Below are 17,064 nucleotides of genomic sequence, written 5' to 3'. Positions count from 1 at the left end.
TGTAATCTGTGCCAATTCAGTGGGGAACAATTATCCCCACGAAAACTGAAGTTTTATATATNCTTCTGTTCTTCGCCTGGTAATATTTATGGGAGCTCTTTTCTAGAACAAGTTATTTCAGAGAATGAGTTCTTTTTTAGAAAGGGAAATTTGGCAACACTTCCGGACGTCTCTATGAAAATGTAATCGATTAAGAAAAAAAAAATATTCAGAACCGCAATAAAAGTTTCTTTTTTTCTGTCCACTTATATATTTTTGTGATTTCATGCGTTCTTTTTTATTTTTACCCATTTTGAATGGCTGAGAATAAATAATATTCTACGACATATCCCTAAAACTGTATCTAATTTCAAATTTATTTAATCACAGTCACTGACCTCTATATTACGGTCAGTGACTGGCATATAACTTACCATTCATGTATCGTAAAAATACAGTTCCTGGTCAAATTATTAGACGCACTATAAGATTCTATGTAAAATCTTAATTATCAGGTGATACTATACAGCTTTATTGTTTTTATGCGACAGAAACCGGTTTGTACTTGTTTACGCTTATGCATCAATTGGTTAACATTGTAATGCAATACGCTTAAAATAAATAAAAATATAAAGTACATAAAAACGTAATGAAAATCTGAATAAAAACCCATGACATGTATGTTTAAATATAAAGTATTGCTCATAAACTCGTGCAAAACATGTCATTATTAAAAAACTAGTTAGTCTAATAATTTGGTCTAATTATTGTAATATGCTAATATAATACCTGATATCATAAATATTCCATATTTATATAGTATATCGCCAAATTTATCAAATTATCGAATTTATATTATATATCGTCTAATTGAACTAATTGATACAGGAGCGTAAACAAATGCAAACCGGTTTCAGTCGCGTGGAAACAATAAAGCTGTATAGTGCATCACCTGATAATTAAGATTTTACATAGAATATTATAGTGCGTCTAATAATTTAGCCATGGACTGTAAATTTTTGCCCATCCATATAAGCTTGTCTAAAACATTTTCATTCTAAAATATACGGCCATTGGCCTTAAATTAGCTTTATATGTGTAAAAGCTGTTTTCAGTCTTGGCCTAAACGATGTTTTAAACCCTGGCCAACGAACCCGGGACCTTTGTTTCCATAGCTTGATGCTGAAACCACTATGGAAAAGAGTGCACACTACCAAATTGAATAAGTAATATAAATATTGTAAAAATTAACGATCATCTCTACAAATTTTGCCCAAGTAAGTTACAATTGCACGCACGAAGCTTTTTTTTTTCTCGAAAAGAAAAGAAAAAAAGGAGTTGGTTGTATAAATAAACTGTCAACTCACTATATTTAACTAAAATTTTAAAAAATTTAAATTATTGCATAGTTAACTATTTTCAATTTAAAGAAGAAATGCGAATATATTTATTTTAACTTTCAAAAAGGGTATTCGTTTTGAAAAAATTTACAAATTGTTTGACTATTAAAAGTTTTGAAATCCTTAAGATTAGCTTATGCACGCAATCAAATTGTGTATTAGGTTAAGTTATAAAATGGTTATTCAAAGTACATGTGACTATACTTTTTGTTTTAACGCAAAACTCTTACAGGCAACTCCCCTAGCCATTCGTCTGGATCCCTGGCAGTGACTATAGTAACTAGGTATAACTATTTCAAAAAGGGGTGTGGGCTCATTGTTTAGGATAAGTTTTGACTGGAGTCGGTGAAAGAAAGGGTATCTTTTTCTTAGGTCTATTGTGTTAGCCCTAAAATGAAGAGAATCTACCCTCCCCTAAGTGCTCTATTCTTGTTTCCATAGAAGCAGACGGTTTCAGAATTTGCGGTGGGGTTCTTACCGTAGACAAACTATACGCAAAGTAATAAAAGTCACACAGTAGAGATAACGCGTATACAGTTATAAACAGACAAATAAGAACGAGGAAGTGGATGTTGGATACATAACGAACATACATCTCCAAAAGGGATTTATAATTTGATTTATAAATTATAGATTAATTTCAGAGCAAAATAATTCCAATAAAGATTTATAAATCATAGATAAAATCAAAGTTAATGATTTATAAGTCAAAGTAGGTCACCATTGACAACCTTTAAGAAGTATAGCAAAAAGTAATTGGCAAACATCAAATACACACTCGAGTACAAAACTAACTCAATGAACAAAATAAAAAAGCAGTTCGTGAAATGCTCAAATTTTAAGAAAAATCTAAAGTAAAGTCAGTGAGAATTAAAACCTCTAATTTTGAAAGGTAGTTAAAAATAGGCCTAAACAAACAAAGTTAAAATATCATCTCGGACTGAGGGAAGCCTGAGATTCATTAAAACTTTAAAGGTTGACAATAAAATAATTAAAGTAAAAACAGTTTAAGGAAATCTGAAAATTCTAAAATAATTTCCATATTACCTAAAAAAAATCCCAAAAAAAAATCTTTCAAAAAGTCTAAAAAAATTTCCAAAAAATCTGAAAAAATTTCCAAAAAATCTGAAAAAATTTCCAAAATTCTAAAAAAATTTCCAAAAATCTAAAAAAAAATTTAAGAAATTCTAAAAACTCTTAAAATATTCTAAAATCTCGTAAAACAACAATATTAAATAGAGAGTTTAAAATAGTGTCCAAAAGTTCTTATTCCTCAAAAATTGTCCAGAACATAAAATTCTATAAGTAGTTAAAAAATCTCAGAGTGGGCCAGTAAGTAGAACAATAAGTTCAAAAATATTCTTTAAAATAAATATAATTTTGAATGCTTTTTGGAAGAAATAACATCTACAAACTCATAGTTATTCCATTGTTAAATAATCGTATGTAAGTTTTTTAATCTGGAAACAGCTCGAAATGCGGTCTAAGAAAATGGACACAGCTCGAAATGCGGGTCTAAGAAAATGAACACAGCTCGAAATGCGGGTCTAAGAAAATGGACACAGCTCGAAATGCGGGTCTAAGAAAATGGACCCAGCTCGAAATGTGGGTCTAAGAAAATGGGCATTGCTCGAAATGCGGGTCTAAGAAAATGGACACAGCTCGAAATGTGGGTCTAAGAAAATGAACACAGCTCGAAATGCGGGTCTAAGAAAATGGACCCAGCTCGAAATGCGGGTCTAAGAAAATGGACCCAGCTCGAAATGCTGCTCTAAGAAAATGGACACAACTCGAAATGCGTGTCTCAAAAATGGACATAGCTATTTCAGAAAATAAATATAACATTCAATTCCGCTTTCAGGAGTATTGTTCTTTTTTTTTAAAAGAATAAATTTATAAATTCGTAATATGATAACGCATAAATGTACATTTATTAAATTTGTCCTTTTGTTAGAAAAGTAAACAGTCGTTTTTACAATGTTGCTATGAGTGCTAATAGTACGTAATAAATTTACATTTTAGGAAATTAGAGTTTTAAAACTTCCCTAGAAACAGTTTTACCTTGACCCCAGTTGGGTCCAAAATTGGTTCAATACGAGGGTTGCTATTTATATTTCTGGCCTAATAATGAAAAAACAAATATGTAGAATCGAAATTGGTTTTATTGTTTTTCAAAATATTCTCCATGATGATCAATACACTTTTGCAAGCGTTTGAACCAATTTTCAAAGCACTTTTTCCAGTCCGATTGAGGTAACTCCAAAACATGCGTTTTGAATGCATCAACCGCTTCTTCGGGGGTCGAAAATCGTTGTCCACGTAATTTATTTTTGATGTGTGGGAATAAGAAGAAGTCATTGGGTGCCAAATCAGGGCTGTACGGCGGATGACCCATCAGTTCGATCTTTCGCTCCGTCAGAAATGCCTTTGTTTGAGTCGATGTGTGAGAGCTCGCATTGTCATGATGAAGAATGATTCGCCTGTTCTTCTGCTTTTTTCGAATTTCTCCGATGACTTCTGGCAAACAAATGGTCGTGTACCATTCAGAATTGACCGTCCTGCGTTGCTCTAACGCCACTGTTGCCACATGACCGTTAATGCCGAAGAAACAGGCAATCATTTGTTTCGATGTGCTTCTTCCTCGAACAACTTTTGTTGGTTTTGCCTCGTCTTGGAAGACCCATACAGTTGATTGCTGTTTTGTTTCCGGCTCATATGCATAGATCCATGATTCGTCACCTGTGTAGATGTTATACACAGCCTTTGATGTACCTTGAACGTATTTTTCCAACATTTCCTTGCACCAATCGACACGAGCCTTTTTTTGAGCGTTTGTCAGATTATGCGGGATCCAACGCGAACAAATTTTTTTTACGCTCAAATGTTCATGCAATATTTTATTGATGCTAGTCATACTAATGTCCAAAGACGCCTCTATCTCACGGTATGTCACATGACGATCTTGCTTTATCAGTTCACGCACAGCATCGATCTTTTCTGGCACAACAACGGATTTTGGACGACCTGCACGGGATTCGTCCTGGATCGAACATCGACCACGATTAAATTCGTTATACCAATTTTTTACAGTGCTGTAGGATGGCGCTTTATCGCTGAATAAAGAATTAAGTTCATCGAAGCACTCTTGTCTTGACAATCCACGTCGAAAGTTATGAAAAATAATGACACGAAAATGTTCACGATTCAATTCCATTTTTTGAAAGAGAAGAACTTTTCAATTTACTGTCAACAACACAAATGAAGCTATAATGGTAAATCGTATGCTGCATTTATGTTTAAAAATATCAAACTTTCGATTAAAATCGTCTGCGGTCGCCTAGCAACACTTACTGTTGCCAAGGCCGGAAATATAAATAGCAACCCTCGTATAGGTCCTATAAGAACATACAAGATGGGACGAATATTGGGATGTCTAGATGTTTTAATGTGGGTCCTATAATGACCTATATATAGGGTCTACATTGATAATATTATACCTGTATTGGCTAAATAATGGATTTAAAATATCGAGTAAATCTGACAATTCCATGTAGGACTGATATTGGTCGTAAAGTGACTGTAAAATATCGGATGAATCGGGTAAATCTATATAAGGTCAATATCGGAAAAATAACGGCACTTTGAACCCTTATTGAGCCATGAATATTGGCCCAATAAGAGCCCAAGTTATTTTGCTGACAGGGTTACTTTGCCATTTACAGCTCTGAAAAGGAAAACATTACCTGCTAAGTTACATCTGTAATATACTTAGCCACCCCGAAGTCAGCGAATTTGTCTCATAATATGTTTCTGACCAATCACAGTTCACTTACCTCGTCCTTGGACATTTAAACGACGCATTTCGGACAACGTCCATTTTCGTGAGCACGCATTTCGAGCTGTGCCCCTTCCTTAAAATCGTATTTTGAGTTCATTTTCGTAGAAATGTATTACGAATAATGTTCAGGTTTAGAAATTCATATGTTTTAAGCATAAAATTTAAATTTTTTTTTATCGACATTTCAATATTTTTTTTCAATTTACTATCGATATCCTTATCATTGAAATCATATAATTTGCAAATACACATAGACAGAAATAAAATAGTAGCATTTTGTCTTTCAAAAGTTCCCTCTATATTGAGTTTAACAAGCAGTTTCGCAACAAAATATCAATACGAAATGTGATTCAATAGCTAAACTTCCAAGAAAATGTTCCATTTGATATCATGGGATGCAATTTTGCTTCTCTCTCTCTGTCCATTTCACGAAAAAAACACGAACCCCTTCTATTGGAATCCATTCTTTAGCGGCGCGTTGAGTTATTCAAAAATGCAATGATACCATATTTGGGACCTTCTCCAATTCAATGGAGATAAAGCCAAGAAGACACGCTAAAACGCGCTCCTTCAACGCTGAAGGATTCCTTCTCCCCCTCCCGAAAGAAAAAGTGAAAAGAAGAAAACCATTTCGATACACTTTTGCAAATAGGAGAATATTCTTCTCTCTCCCATTTTATTCATATCTATGTTAGCGATCGAACAAGGGAGAAGGATTGCGAAATACCGTTTTTTAAAGGGGAGTAGCTTCGGAGAATAAATATGGAGAGAGAGAAAGAAAAAAAATATGTGTAGGTTTCGTGTCATAGATTCAAGACTGTGATTTCAAATACAGCTGTCGCGAATATATACGTCTTCTTTATTATTATTTTCGAATACGGAAGAAAATGAGTGCGTTTTGGGCAATTTTTCTGCCCCCCTTCTTTCTACTTCCTATTTTCATTCATTGGGGGCAATTTTTTTTTATTGGTTTTTGATGTGAAAAATGGAACATTTTTCTGCTCGAAAAAACCGTTAGAATTTAAAATATTTCTGTGTTCTTTTTTTTTTTAAATCGGAGGTTCAAGCTTATGATGGTTATGTCAGGAATGAAGACAATGGTGTTTTAGTATGTTATTGGAACGCACAAATTTTCTTGGTAAACGGATTGTCAGAATATTTTTTAAACAATGGAAGAATTGTCTATTTTTTTTAACAAAAAAAAATATTCTCCTATCATAATGTCATTCCACAAATTTAAAAAAAAAATTACTGCCTCAATTTTTTTTCCAAATAATAAAAGAACTAAAATATTACATATTAATTTTAAATAAATAAGCATTTTTTACGACTTTTAAAATAAAAAATGGCGATTGTTTACTTTTGAAGGAATTTTTTATTTGGTGATTTATTTAAAATAGAAGAGCCTTTAACTGTAAATTTAACAATGGAATGTAATTAAACAATGGAAGAATTGTCTTTTAAAGAAAAAAAAATATTCTCCTATCATAATGTCGTTCCACAAATTTAGAAAAAAAAATATTGCCTCAATTTTTTTTCCAAAAAATAAAAGAACTAAAATACTGCGTATTAATTTTAAATAAATAAGCATTTTTTTACGACTTTTAAAATAAAAAATGGCGATTGCTTGTTTTTATTTTTTATTTGGTGAAAAAAAAAATATTCTATCATAATGTCATTCCACAAACTTAAAAAAAAAAAAAAANAAAAAAAAAAAAAAAACAAACATTGTCTCAATTTGTTTAGAAAAAAAAATAAAGGAACTAAAATGAATAGAACTAGAATATTAATTTTAAATAAATAAGCATTTTTTTACGACTTTTTAAAATAAAAAATGGCGATAGCTTATTTCTGAAGGAATTTTTTCTTTGGTGATTTATTTAAAATAGAAGAGCCTTTAACTGTAAATTTAACAATGGAATGTAATTAAACAATGGAAGAATTGTCTTTTTTAAAAAAATAAAAAATATTCTATCATAATGTCATTCCACAAATTTAAAAAAAAAAAAAAACATTGTCTCAATTTGTTTAGAAGAAAAATAAAAGAACCAAAATACTACATATTAGTTTAAAATAAAAAAACGCTTTTTTTACGACTTTTAAAATAAAAAATGGCGATAGCTTATTTTTGAAGGAATTTTTTCTTCGGTGATTTATTTAAAATAGAAGAGCCTTTAACTGTAAATTTTTCATTAATGCGGCGTAAAAAGATTTTGCATAGATTTGTATAGGCTACCACTGTTTTCGCAGTAACTATTCCCACAAACCACCTGTGCTGGGAATGATATAACTATTATTATTCCATGCTTAAATCATTCAGTGGAATCAATCGTTTTTATAAAAATTACGCATAAATCTCAAATTTTTGATTGCTAAAAAAAATTCTTTAGTTTTCTTTAAAAATTGTTTTCAACTTTGTTACACTTGAATGATCTACTTTTTTCTTCTTTTGGTGGAACTCCTAATTGTCAATTGTGAAAATCTTAACACTAGAATTTTAATAATTTTGAACGTGAGGAATGAAATAAATTTTTTTGATCGTTTCATCAATTAAAATTAGTTTTTATCTCGGAAAGTTCCAATCTGGCTCGGCATCGAGTGCAGTTCAGAATTCATTTTTGCTTTATGCATAATCTTTAAATGACTAGAAAATAAAATACGCTAAATTGTGGTTGTGTTAAAATTGACCCTAAAAAGAACTGCTATAAACGTTGAAAATGTTTGTCGGAGGACCAAATCAGTTTGTATGTTTAGAATTTGAAAACTCTAAACGAAAATAAGAAAGCAATTCTTAAAAATGCTGCATTTTCATAATTTATTCAATAGATTGTTATTAGAGTAGTAGTAGTACTTTATTTACGTCGCAATAGAACTGCATCATGGGCCATTGACATTTGTCTGAGAAACATCCCTGAGGTTGATCCGAAGCCATGCCATCCCAATTTTATTCTATTGCAGAAGGGAGGATGACCCGACGACCTGTATGTGAAGTTGAGCACTTTACGATCGGTTAATTTTCAAGAAAACGGTCATAAAAGTGCCTATTTTGCCAAATACACGTGTTTGATTAATGCTGACATCTAGTTTAAAATAAACTAACTATCTACAGTTATCTTAAAAATATCCTGGTATTGCCATCTGGTGCGTGAAAGGAGAAATAAAATGTTTTCCGGGCAAACGAAATGAATTAGTTTTATTCTTATAGGCGCGTTACTACTGAACACTCCAGCCTGGAAATTTCGCTGGAGCGAGAAATAGAGGGCGAAACCTTGCCCCGTCATTTTCACGGGAGCGAGAAGGAAGGGGTTATGGTGCAGAAGTTTAAGTTTAGCGAAGACTAATACCAAACAACCTCGTTCCCTTCATCTACTGATCAAAGGATCATCCACTCTCTAACTGACCGCGGCTAGTGGCTATAATGTCGGCCATTATCAGCATACAGGTAGTGATCGTAGATTTGTCAGGAATGTTTGGCCGTTAGCAACACATCTTAATTATGGATGTAAAAATGATAATTGTCTTAAGGAAATAATAAAATCGCCTAAACAAAATTAATTTATTAATTATGAAAAATGATCACAATTCAAAAAAAATATAATCATATTGAAGGAGAGAAATCCCTTAAAGGGATCAAATTAAACACTCCCCCACATCAAGAGTTTTGACAGCATGGATAATAATGATATTCAATTGTCGGGACGAAATTTGAAATTGAAAGTAAATGTGAATAAAATTGAAAGTTCCCAACGGACACAGGAGAAGCATGGATAGGAGATCCAAAATTGGCGAATTATCACAATATAACAAAGCCAACCCAGTATGTCAATATTAAGTTTGAAAATACCTTGGCAATCACGAGTCGCCAACAAAACTGTGAGAATTAGTATAACCATATAACGGAAACATATTTGTGGTAAGAAATTTAAGAATAAAGAGTTATAAACAGATTTTTGTTTTCGATTAAGTGCGACAGTGAATTAATGAGTCTACATTGGTAATGAAATAAAAAGTTAACCGTTACATTGATCGATAAGAAATGAATAAAATATTTTATGCTCGCTACAATAAAGATTAACTTATTGATTTAATTTAAATATAATTCGATTAGTACGATTATAAGTTTAAGTAATTAAAGATATTTTAAAAGGTAGGAAATATGTGGCATCACAGTGATGCTTGACTTACTTGATCTTAAAATAATCGAAATATTAATCAAATAATGAGTTATTGAATAAATATGTGAATATAATTTCTGGTTAAATAAAAGGAATCCAAACACTTGGAATCCTACCGACCCTTCCACGGAAACTTAGGGTTCCGCGAAATACCTTTAGGGCACCACTGGTCTAAGTAACTGCGGATTATTATATTTGAAGTCATTTAAACATTTTTAATTACATCTTCAAAACATTTTTGAATTATTTATTTTCATGACTAGAATATATAGTATAACAGTTTTTTTTCTTCTTATTTATTGATCGATATATTTGTCCTCTTAGGTGTCGCAGTGTTTGTAGTTAAGATTGCTATCGTAGAGATATGCTGTGATATTATCTGCTATTTTATAAGGGTCCTTTGACCTAACAACAAAATATTTTGTCAGCAAACTTTTTATTTTCTCAATTATATGTTCCTTTCATTGATGTGCGCCGTTGCCATCGCAAATTTTTTGTAAAAACTCATTGGATTTTAAATAAATGCCGAAGGGGGGGGGATCTTCGCCGGGCCTCTCGACCGGTGCTGACCTACCCCTCTTCACAGGGCCGTTTTATCCATTAGGCACTGTTGGCAACTGCCTAGGGGCCCCGCCACGTTCAGGGGCCCTGTGCTACAGAGAAAAAAAATTGACAATGTTTCTTAAACAGTAAAAATTTAATTCGAAATTTCAATGACGATTGTCTTGCTCTGTACATTACATCGACGCTATTTTAGTACATTTCTGAACTCATTCCAAATTAGATATTAATATTACGGTAGTTAGTTCATATATAACGCAGTAATATAATCGCAAGCAATTTTATCGCGGTAATTTTAACGCCGACTAATCAGATGACTATACAGCAAGAGCAGCTTTTTTAACACAACACGCTTGAAAAACGCGCAAAATTCTACGTTGTGAATGCACACTTACTGTTCTGGTACCTGGTACCTACCATAGGCTTGTATATTCTATGGCCAAGCTACCAAAGAGTATGTAAAAATAAGGTTGGCAGTACTGGTTTGTTCGTCGCATGACTGGGGAATTCCCCGATCCGCTAAATACAGACTTTGTATTGTGTCATAGACAACATTTTTGAAACATTTTTAATGTAATCGTTGAATTTTCACTTCGGCTGAACGTTTCCTTAAATTTCTTCTCATACAGAACCACAAAGGGGAAGAACTAGCCACCGAGAATTGAAATTAATTAAAAACTGTCTTCGTTCAACTATGTCTCAAAACCGTTTAAATTCATTGGCCATAATGGCAATTGAAAATGATGTATTGGAAAAGGTTAACTTTCAGGATGTCTTGAACGATTTTGTAACAAAAAAAGTTAGAAGAGTTAATATTTAAGCTTATTGTATGATTTTTTTTTAAATGCATATATTAATTACTCATATTCTTTTCGTTTGATTCAATATTTTTATTGAATAATGTGATAATATACTATAGGTAATATACTGTGATATATAATAATTAGGAAGTTAGAAGACGGTAGGGGAGAGGGCCCGAGACGAGCATTGCCTAGGGACCGCGACATGCGTAAGCCGGCCCTGCCTCTTCACCTGAGAGGGAGAATTTGTCTGCTCATCCCCGCATACCCATGTTAGGGGAGGGCGAAAACTTTACCTTAGACAATGATCGAATGAGTGGTCTTTCATAAAGGATGGTAAAAGACAGATATAAAATCGGTTTAACTCTTTACTCTTAGCCACCATGGTCAAGAACCATGTTTCTGCTCACTGAAACATGGTTCTTTGACATCAGACATGGTTCTCTTAGACACCAAAGAACCGTGTGATCTGTTCACTGAAATCTATCACCCTTGAAGATGTATGAAATTCAAAATAATATTTTAAAACAAACACTTTTTTTTATCTACATTTCCCAGCATATTATAGGGCTGACCGACGATAATGAACTCCGACAGGTGTAACAATTGTGTATGAAAATTAATACAACGGCAAAGTTTTCGTATTCTTATTTCCAAATCTCTCATAATATTGAACGTGCCACTGTCAAAAGAAAGAAATATCACGTGTATCGCTACGTACTCAAATGCACTTTGTATGTTTTTTCAGTTCCTCCTAAAATTTCTGAGAATGTGACAAGTTCGGACACAGATGTTCGAGAAGGTTCTGACGTCTCTCTGAGGTGCGAAGCAAAGGGATCGCCCCTCCCACAAGTGAAGTGGAGAAGAGAAGACGAGAAAGACATCACAATAGGCTCCAAAAAAGGTACTCTGCAGTAGACAATAGGTCCATATGTATCTTGAAATATCCATATTTTTTAAACTATAGCAATATTATCTCACGATATATTGTGAATACAGAAAATATCAACACACTATAAATATTAAAAAAAAATATTAATAAACAATTAATATCGATAAGTATCAACGCACTATATATATTGTTAAATGATAATTATTTTATAACCGTCGTTGAACAGCTGACCCTATTTTGGGTTTAGGACTTCTAATGTTCAACTCTTTAGCCCTGTAATTTTGAACCCAATCCAGAAGACACGGTAACTCCTGGATTTGAGAAATTTGCCTTTGTAAAGGACTTTTTTGATGGAACTAACCCGCATTTGCGTTACATGGAGAGAAAGATCACGAGAACCTCTCATGGTTAGCCTGACGGCAAGGGGACTCTAACTCATACGTCTACCACTGAGAATATTTCACGTCAACACTGTGGTCATTGCAAGCCGAATGTGGAATTCGTATCGATTGTGATTCGAACCCGGATCGCCTCATTGGAAGGCAAACGAGCCATCGCGACCTAATATATGCTGAAAAATATCAGCACACAATAAATATCGGTACATGATAAATACTCAAAAGCAACGACACATGATGAGCAAAAAGTCAATTTGCTATTTTTATTAAATATGACAATAACACATTGTTTCGGAAGAATTTTAATGTATAAAAATTGGCGGTTTTATTTATATACGAACACAAGAACTATGCGTTTACTATCTCTTAATTTACATATCGTTAAATGTTTATAATTACTAATTAATTTTAGAATAATAATTATCCGACCCTTCCACGGNTAATTATTTTTTTTTTTTTTTTTTTTTTTTTTTAAGAAAAATGTCTTTTTTGTTTTTCATTTGTGCAAGAAAACTTTGTTGAATATAAAAAAATATGTAAATAAGTTGTATTGAAAAGTTACAATAGAACCTAAAAAAATTGATTTTTTCCAACGATATATCATCAAATAGAATGTTCTGATATGGTCCAGGACTATTCTACAATCCATTAAGGTTACTCGTAAATAGGATAAGAAACATCATTTTTTAAAAGCATATCTGAATTGCAACTGTATCATAATATTAACATTCTTTTACTTTTTATAAATTAAAATAATTTAACACAGATTCGTATTCAATAGGCAATCACGCTCATCAATTAACAAATTTATAACTCCAAAAATAAAGTTCTACAGTATTGGCCATTTAACATCGGTATATGCCCAGATTAAAATAACACAGTATTTATCACCTGCGTTCACAGTATTTATCACAGAAATGCTTTGTAAATGACGTCAATTTCCTTCAATTACCAAAATTAATCTAATATTTATCACCATGGTGAATAAACAAGGTGCACCACATCGTGATATCGCTTGCCAATGAGATCCCAGCGGTGACTGGTCGATACGATTTCTGCTCCTGGCTTGTACCGCTTACAGTGTTGACGTAAAATATCCTCATAAACGGATCGTGGGTTAGAATCCTCTTGAAGTCCGGCTAACAGTGGGAGGTTTTCGTGGTTATCTTCTCCATGTAAGGTAATATACGGGTCCTTCACGAAGGCTATTTTGACCCAATGCTTGATCTAGTTTCCTGACTTCTGGGCTGGATTTAAAAGTACAAGACTACGTAGTTGAACATTGGTAGTCGTGCACTAATGAAATAGGCCAAATGTTCAACGCCGAAAATAAAATAAACTAACCACGATTGTTTCAATATTAAGTAAAATTCGAATAGTGCTTTCGTCACTTTTAGATTTGCTGACAGTTATTAAACGGGTACTTAAAATGGCATCAAAAGTTCCAGTTTAAATTCCAACTCCACAAATTATACTCCAAAGTTTTTGAGTCATTTTTATTTGTCCCATGCCCTCTTATGGGGTTATAGTTATTGACATCGGAGGTGTTACTATTTCTCGGTACACTGTTAAAAATTCAGGGCCACGTTGAACAAAAAGTTGGTATTCATTTGCTGGCTACATAAAATGGAGCTCAATTTTACCATATTTTGGGATTGGCCTATAAGGTTGCTCAAAAAGTAGTTGTTTTTGAAGAAATGAAACACCAATTTTCATTCTTTCTTTTCTTTTATTAAAGCATAAAAAGCTTGCATCATTATTCGTTGTTACAATTTTGTATAATTATAATAAAGTTTATTTTAAAGTTTATTTCCTTCCTAACATCCATATTTCATACATTCAATCAAGAAACAAACATTAAGTCTGGTGATTTGACCGGCTATGGTAGAAATTGGTATACATTAAGTGTTGGTTTGTTTAGTGTTAAGAAACTAAATGTGCAGCGCTAATTCAATGCGTGAAAAAAAATATATAGTTTGCTAAAACATTTAAAAGTTATATATTCTATTTCCGTCAAGAATGAAAATATTAAGAGTTATGTTGATCAACAACAAAACAAATTAGCATGACTTAAATGAATGAGGCTCTCTCTGCTAGCTAGTCACGATTTAGTTGATTATTCTATGAATCATGAATAATGATATGTTTAGATCTCAAAAAGAAAACTAAACAGACTTTATTTACATGAAACACCCATTAGAGGCACGAAAACTATGAACGTCATTGATTTTAAAAGATTAACGTTTATTAGTTTATTCAGAGCTATCTTTTTAATTCTAAAACTTTTCATGAATTCATTTATAATTCTGTAAAATTTATATTGGATTCTTCTTGCATTTTTACCTAGTATCGATAAATATAAGAAACTGAAAGAAAAAAATTGCAAATTTTCTTGAGTGGCATAAAAATAAAATTGGAAAAAAAATGTTTTAAGTTTGTATGAAGTATATTCGAGGTAAGAAGAGAAATCAAATACATTTCAGTTAGAATTTAATTGATTATGTTGCATAAGAGTATCAAAAAATCAAAATTTCTAAGTAAATATATAAAATTTTTTTTTTTTTTTTTACTCATATACTCTTTTTGTCGGAGACCATTTACATCCGATTAAGATCCTAAATTTTTTATTCTTTATCAGAATTATTACCAGTTTCGATTTTGATTGTTAAAAATGGTGAAACAGGTTCGAACAGCTGAATCAAAATATTAGCAACCTTTTAGTTAAGGAAAACGTCTCATTCTGTTCATTCATGCAAGAATGCAATTTATTTTTCTCCACCCAAAAGACATTTTAACCCCTTAAACGGTGACATATAATCCAGAAAAAGGAACCAAAAATGGAAAATAAATTTGACTCTTTAATTTAGTTCTTTAAATTATCATGAAAGTTCGAAAATGGTTTTTTATTACAAAAATAAATTTTTAAATGCAGTAACTACTGTATTTATAATTTTTACATGCACATAAAAAAAGTAATGGATTACACATACATCTTATTCAATTGGAGTAAATATAAAAAAATTTGAAGCTAAATGAAATATAACTAGTATAATATAAAAACACAACAATATGATTTTCAGTACATAAATTTTACAAATCTTTTGCAGTATGGTATGTCCCAAAACATACACAAGCCCTTCTTTGCATTACCCACATTTTCCCTCCCTCGACTGAAGTCGTAATCGGTGAAAAATTAGGACCACTAATGCCATCTATTAGGAAAATAGTGAATTAAGAATCCTAAAGTAACTCAGCTCGTACTTCACAAAATAGAAACGTTAATTTTTCTCTTGCCCGTACTCAGTTCGGGCATCACAAGAACTGCACGTAGCAATGGTTCGAACTGGATTCGAGCGACGTTGGCATGGGGTTAAAAAATATTACAATAGTTAAGTGTTTACATTAATGTTAACTATTTTCTTTCTTAGTTCCCACTGTGGAAGGAGAATTTTTAAATATAACGAAAACGAGTAGATTGCATATGGCTGCCTACCTCTGTATAGCATCCAATGGTATTCCTCCAGCGGTCAGTAAAAGGATCATGCTTAACGTTAATTGTAAGTATACATGTCATTTATTTTCTTAACCCTTAGCTTACGGCTGGTGCAACTGGTGGTCCAGAATAGCAGGTGCTATCAGACGCCGTAAACAAAAGGTTAAATAAAGGAAAATTTCTAAAATAATATTTATCTCTATTTAGCCATACTCATACCTACACTAAAAAATTAAGAGAATTTTTAGACTTGGTTGGTTATCTCTCGAACTACTGGATCGAATTTAATGAAATTTGATATGTATATATGTTACGGTGAAACACCGAAATCTGGAGAATGTCGACATTCACCTGTGAATGTCAACATTCACGTAGTCGCTTGGTGTATGTCCGAAATATTTACTAAATACCCTTATTTCTGACTCTCCCCGGTGAATGTCGACAATCACATAGTCGCTTTGGTGAATGTCCGAAATATTTGTTATATCCAATTTTATATCAATTTATTCGTTAATATTATTATATTTATTTGATATATTTATATTTATTCTATATTTTAATACTTACTGACGATAGATTAGAAGAAACATCAGTGTTTGGAGTATCGGGCAAATATATACCGGGCAATGGCACTTGATCTTAAAAAAACATCAGTGTAGGGTTAAAATATCGAATAAATGTAATTATATCCACGAATAAATTCATATCAAATCGAATGTAATAAATATTTTGGACATTCACCAAAGCATATCTGTGAGTGTCCGGATGTACAAGAATGTAATGAAATATTCCATCTTTCACCGACGTATTTGGTGTTTGTTGACATTCACCGGTGAAAGTCAACAATCACCGATTTCGGTCTTTCACCGTGACATATACATTAATGCACTACAAAACAAATAACCATTTAACAACTCTAATACACACGAATGATTACACACAACTCTAATACGCACGAATGATTGCACACAACTCTAATACACACGAATGATTACACACAACTCTAATACACACGAATGATTACACACAACTCTAATACACACGAATGATTACACACAACTCTAATACACACGAATGATTACACACAACTCTAATACACACGAATGATTACACACAACTCTAATACACACGAATGATTACACACAACTCTAATACACACGAATGATTACACACAACTCTAATACACACGAATGATTACACACAACTCTAATACACACGAATGATTACACACAACTCTAATACACACGAATGATTACACACAACTCTAATACACACGAATGATTACACACAACTCTAATACACACGAATGATTACACACAACTCTAATACACACGAATGATTACACACAACTCTAATACACACGAATGATTACACACAACTCTAATACACACGAATGATTACACACAACTCTAATACACACGAATGATTACACACAACTCTAATACACACGAATGATTACACACAACTCTAATACACACGAATGATTACACACAACTCTAATACACACGAATGATTACACACAACTCTA

The 17,064-nt window shown here is 32.4% G+C and overlaps 1 protein-coding gene across 1 annotated transcript in view; it reads left to right on the top strand.

The window, feature by feature from the left end:
• The window catches only part of LOC122269681 (neurotrimin-like), a 340,405-nt gene that overhangs the window by 292,694 nt on the left and 30,647 nt on the right, over positions 1–17,064 (top strand). The window contains exons 4-5 of the mRNA XM_071184496.1: positions 11,502–11,657; positions 15,472–15,600. Coding sequence (XP_071040597.1) covers positions 11,502–11,657; positions 15,472–15,600 — 285 coding nt within the window. The remainder of the gene's footprint in view (positions 1–11,501; positions 11,658–15,471; positions 15,601–17,064) is intronic.

This window comes from Parasteatoda tepidariorum, chromosome 8, assembly GCF_043381705.1.
Source record: "Parasteatoda tepidariorum isolate YZ-2023 chromosome 8, CAS_Ptep_4.0, whole genome shotgun sequence".
Taxonomy (NCBI): Eukaryota; Metazoa; Arthropoda; class Arachnida; order Araneae; family Theridiidae; genus Parasteatoda; species Parasteatoda tepidariorum.
This window is presented reverse-complemented; position numbering and strand designations above follow the sequence as displayed.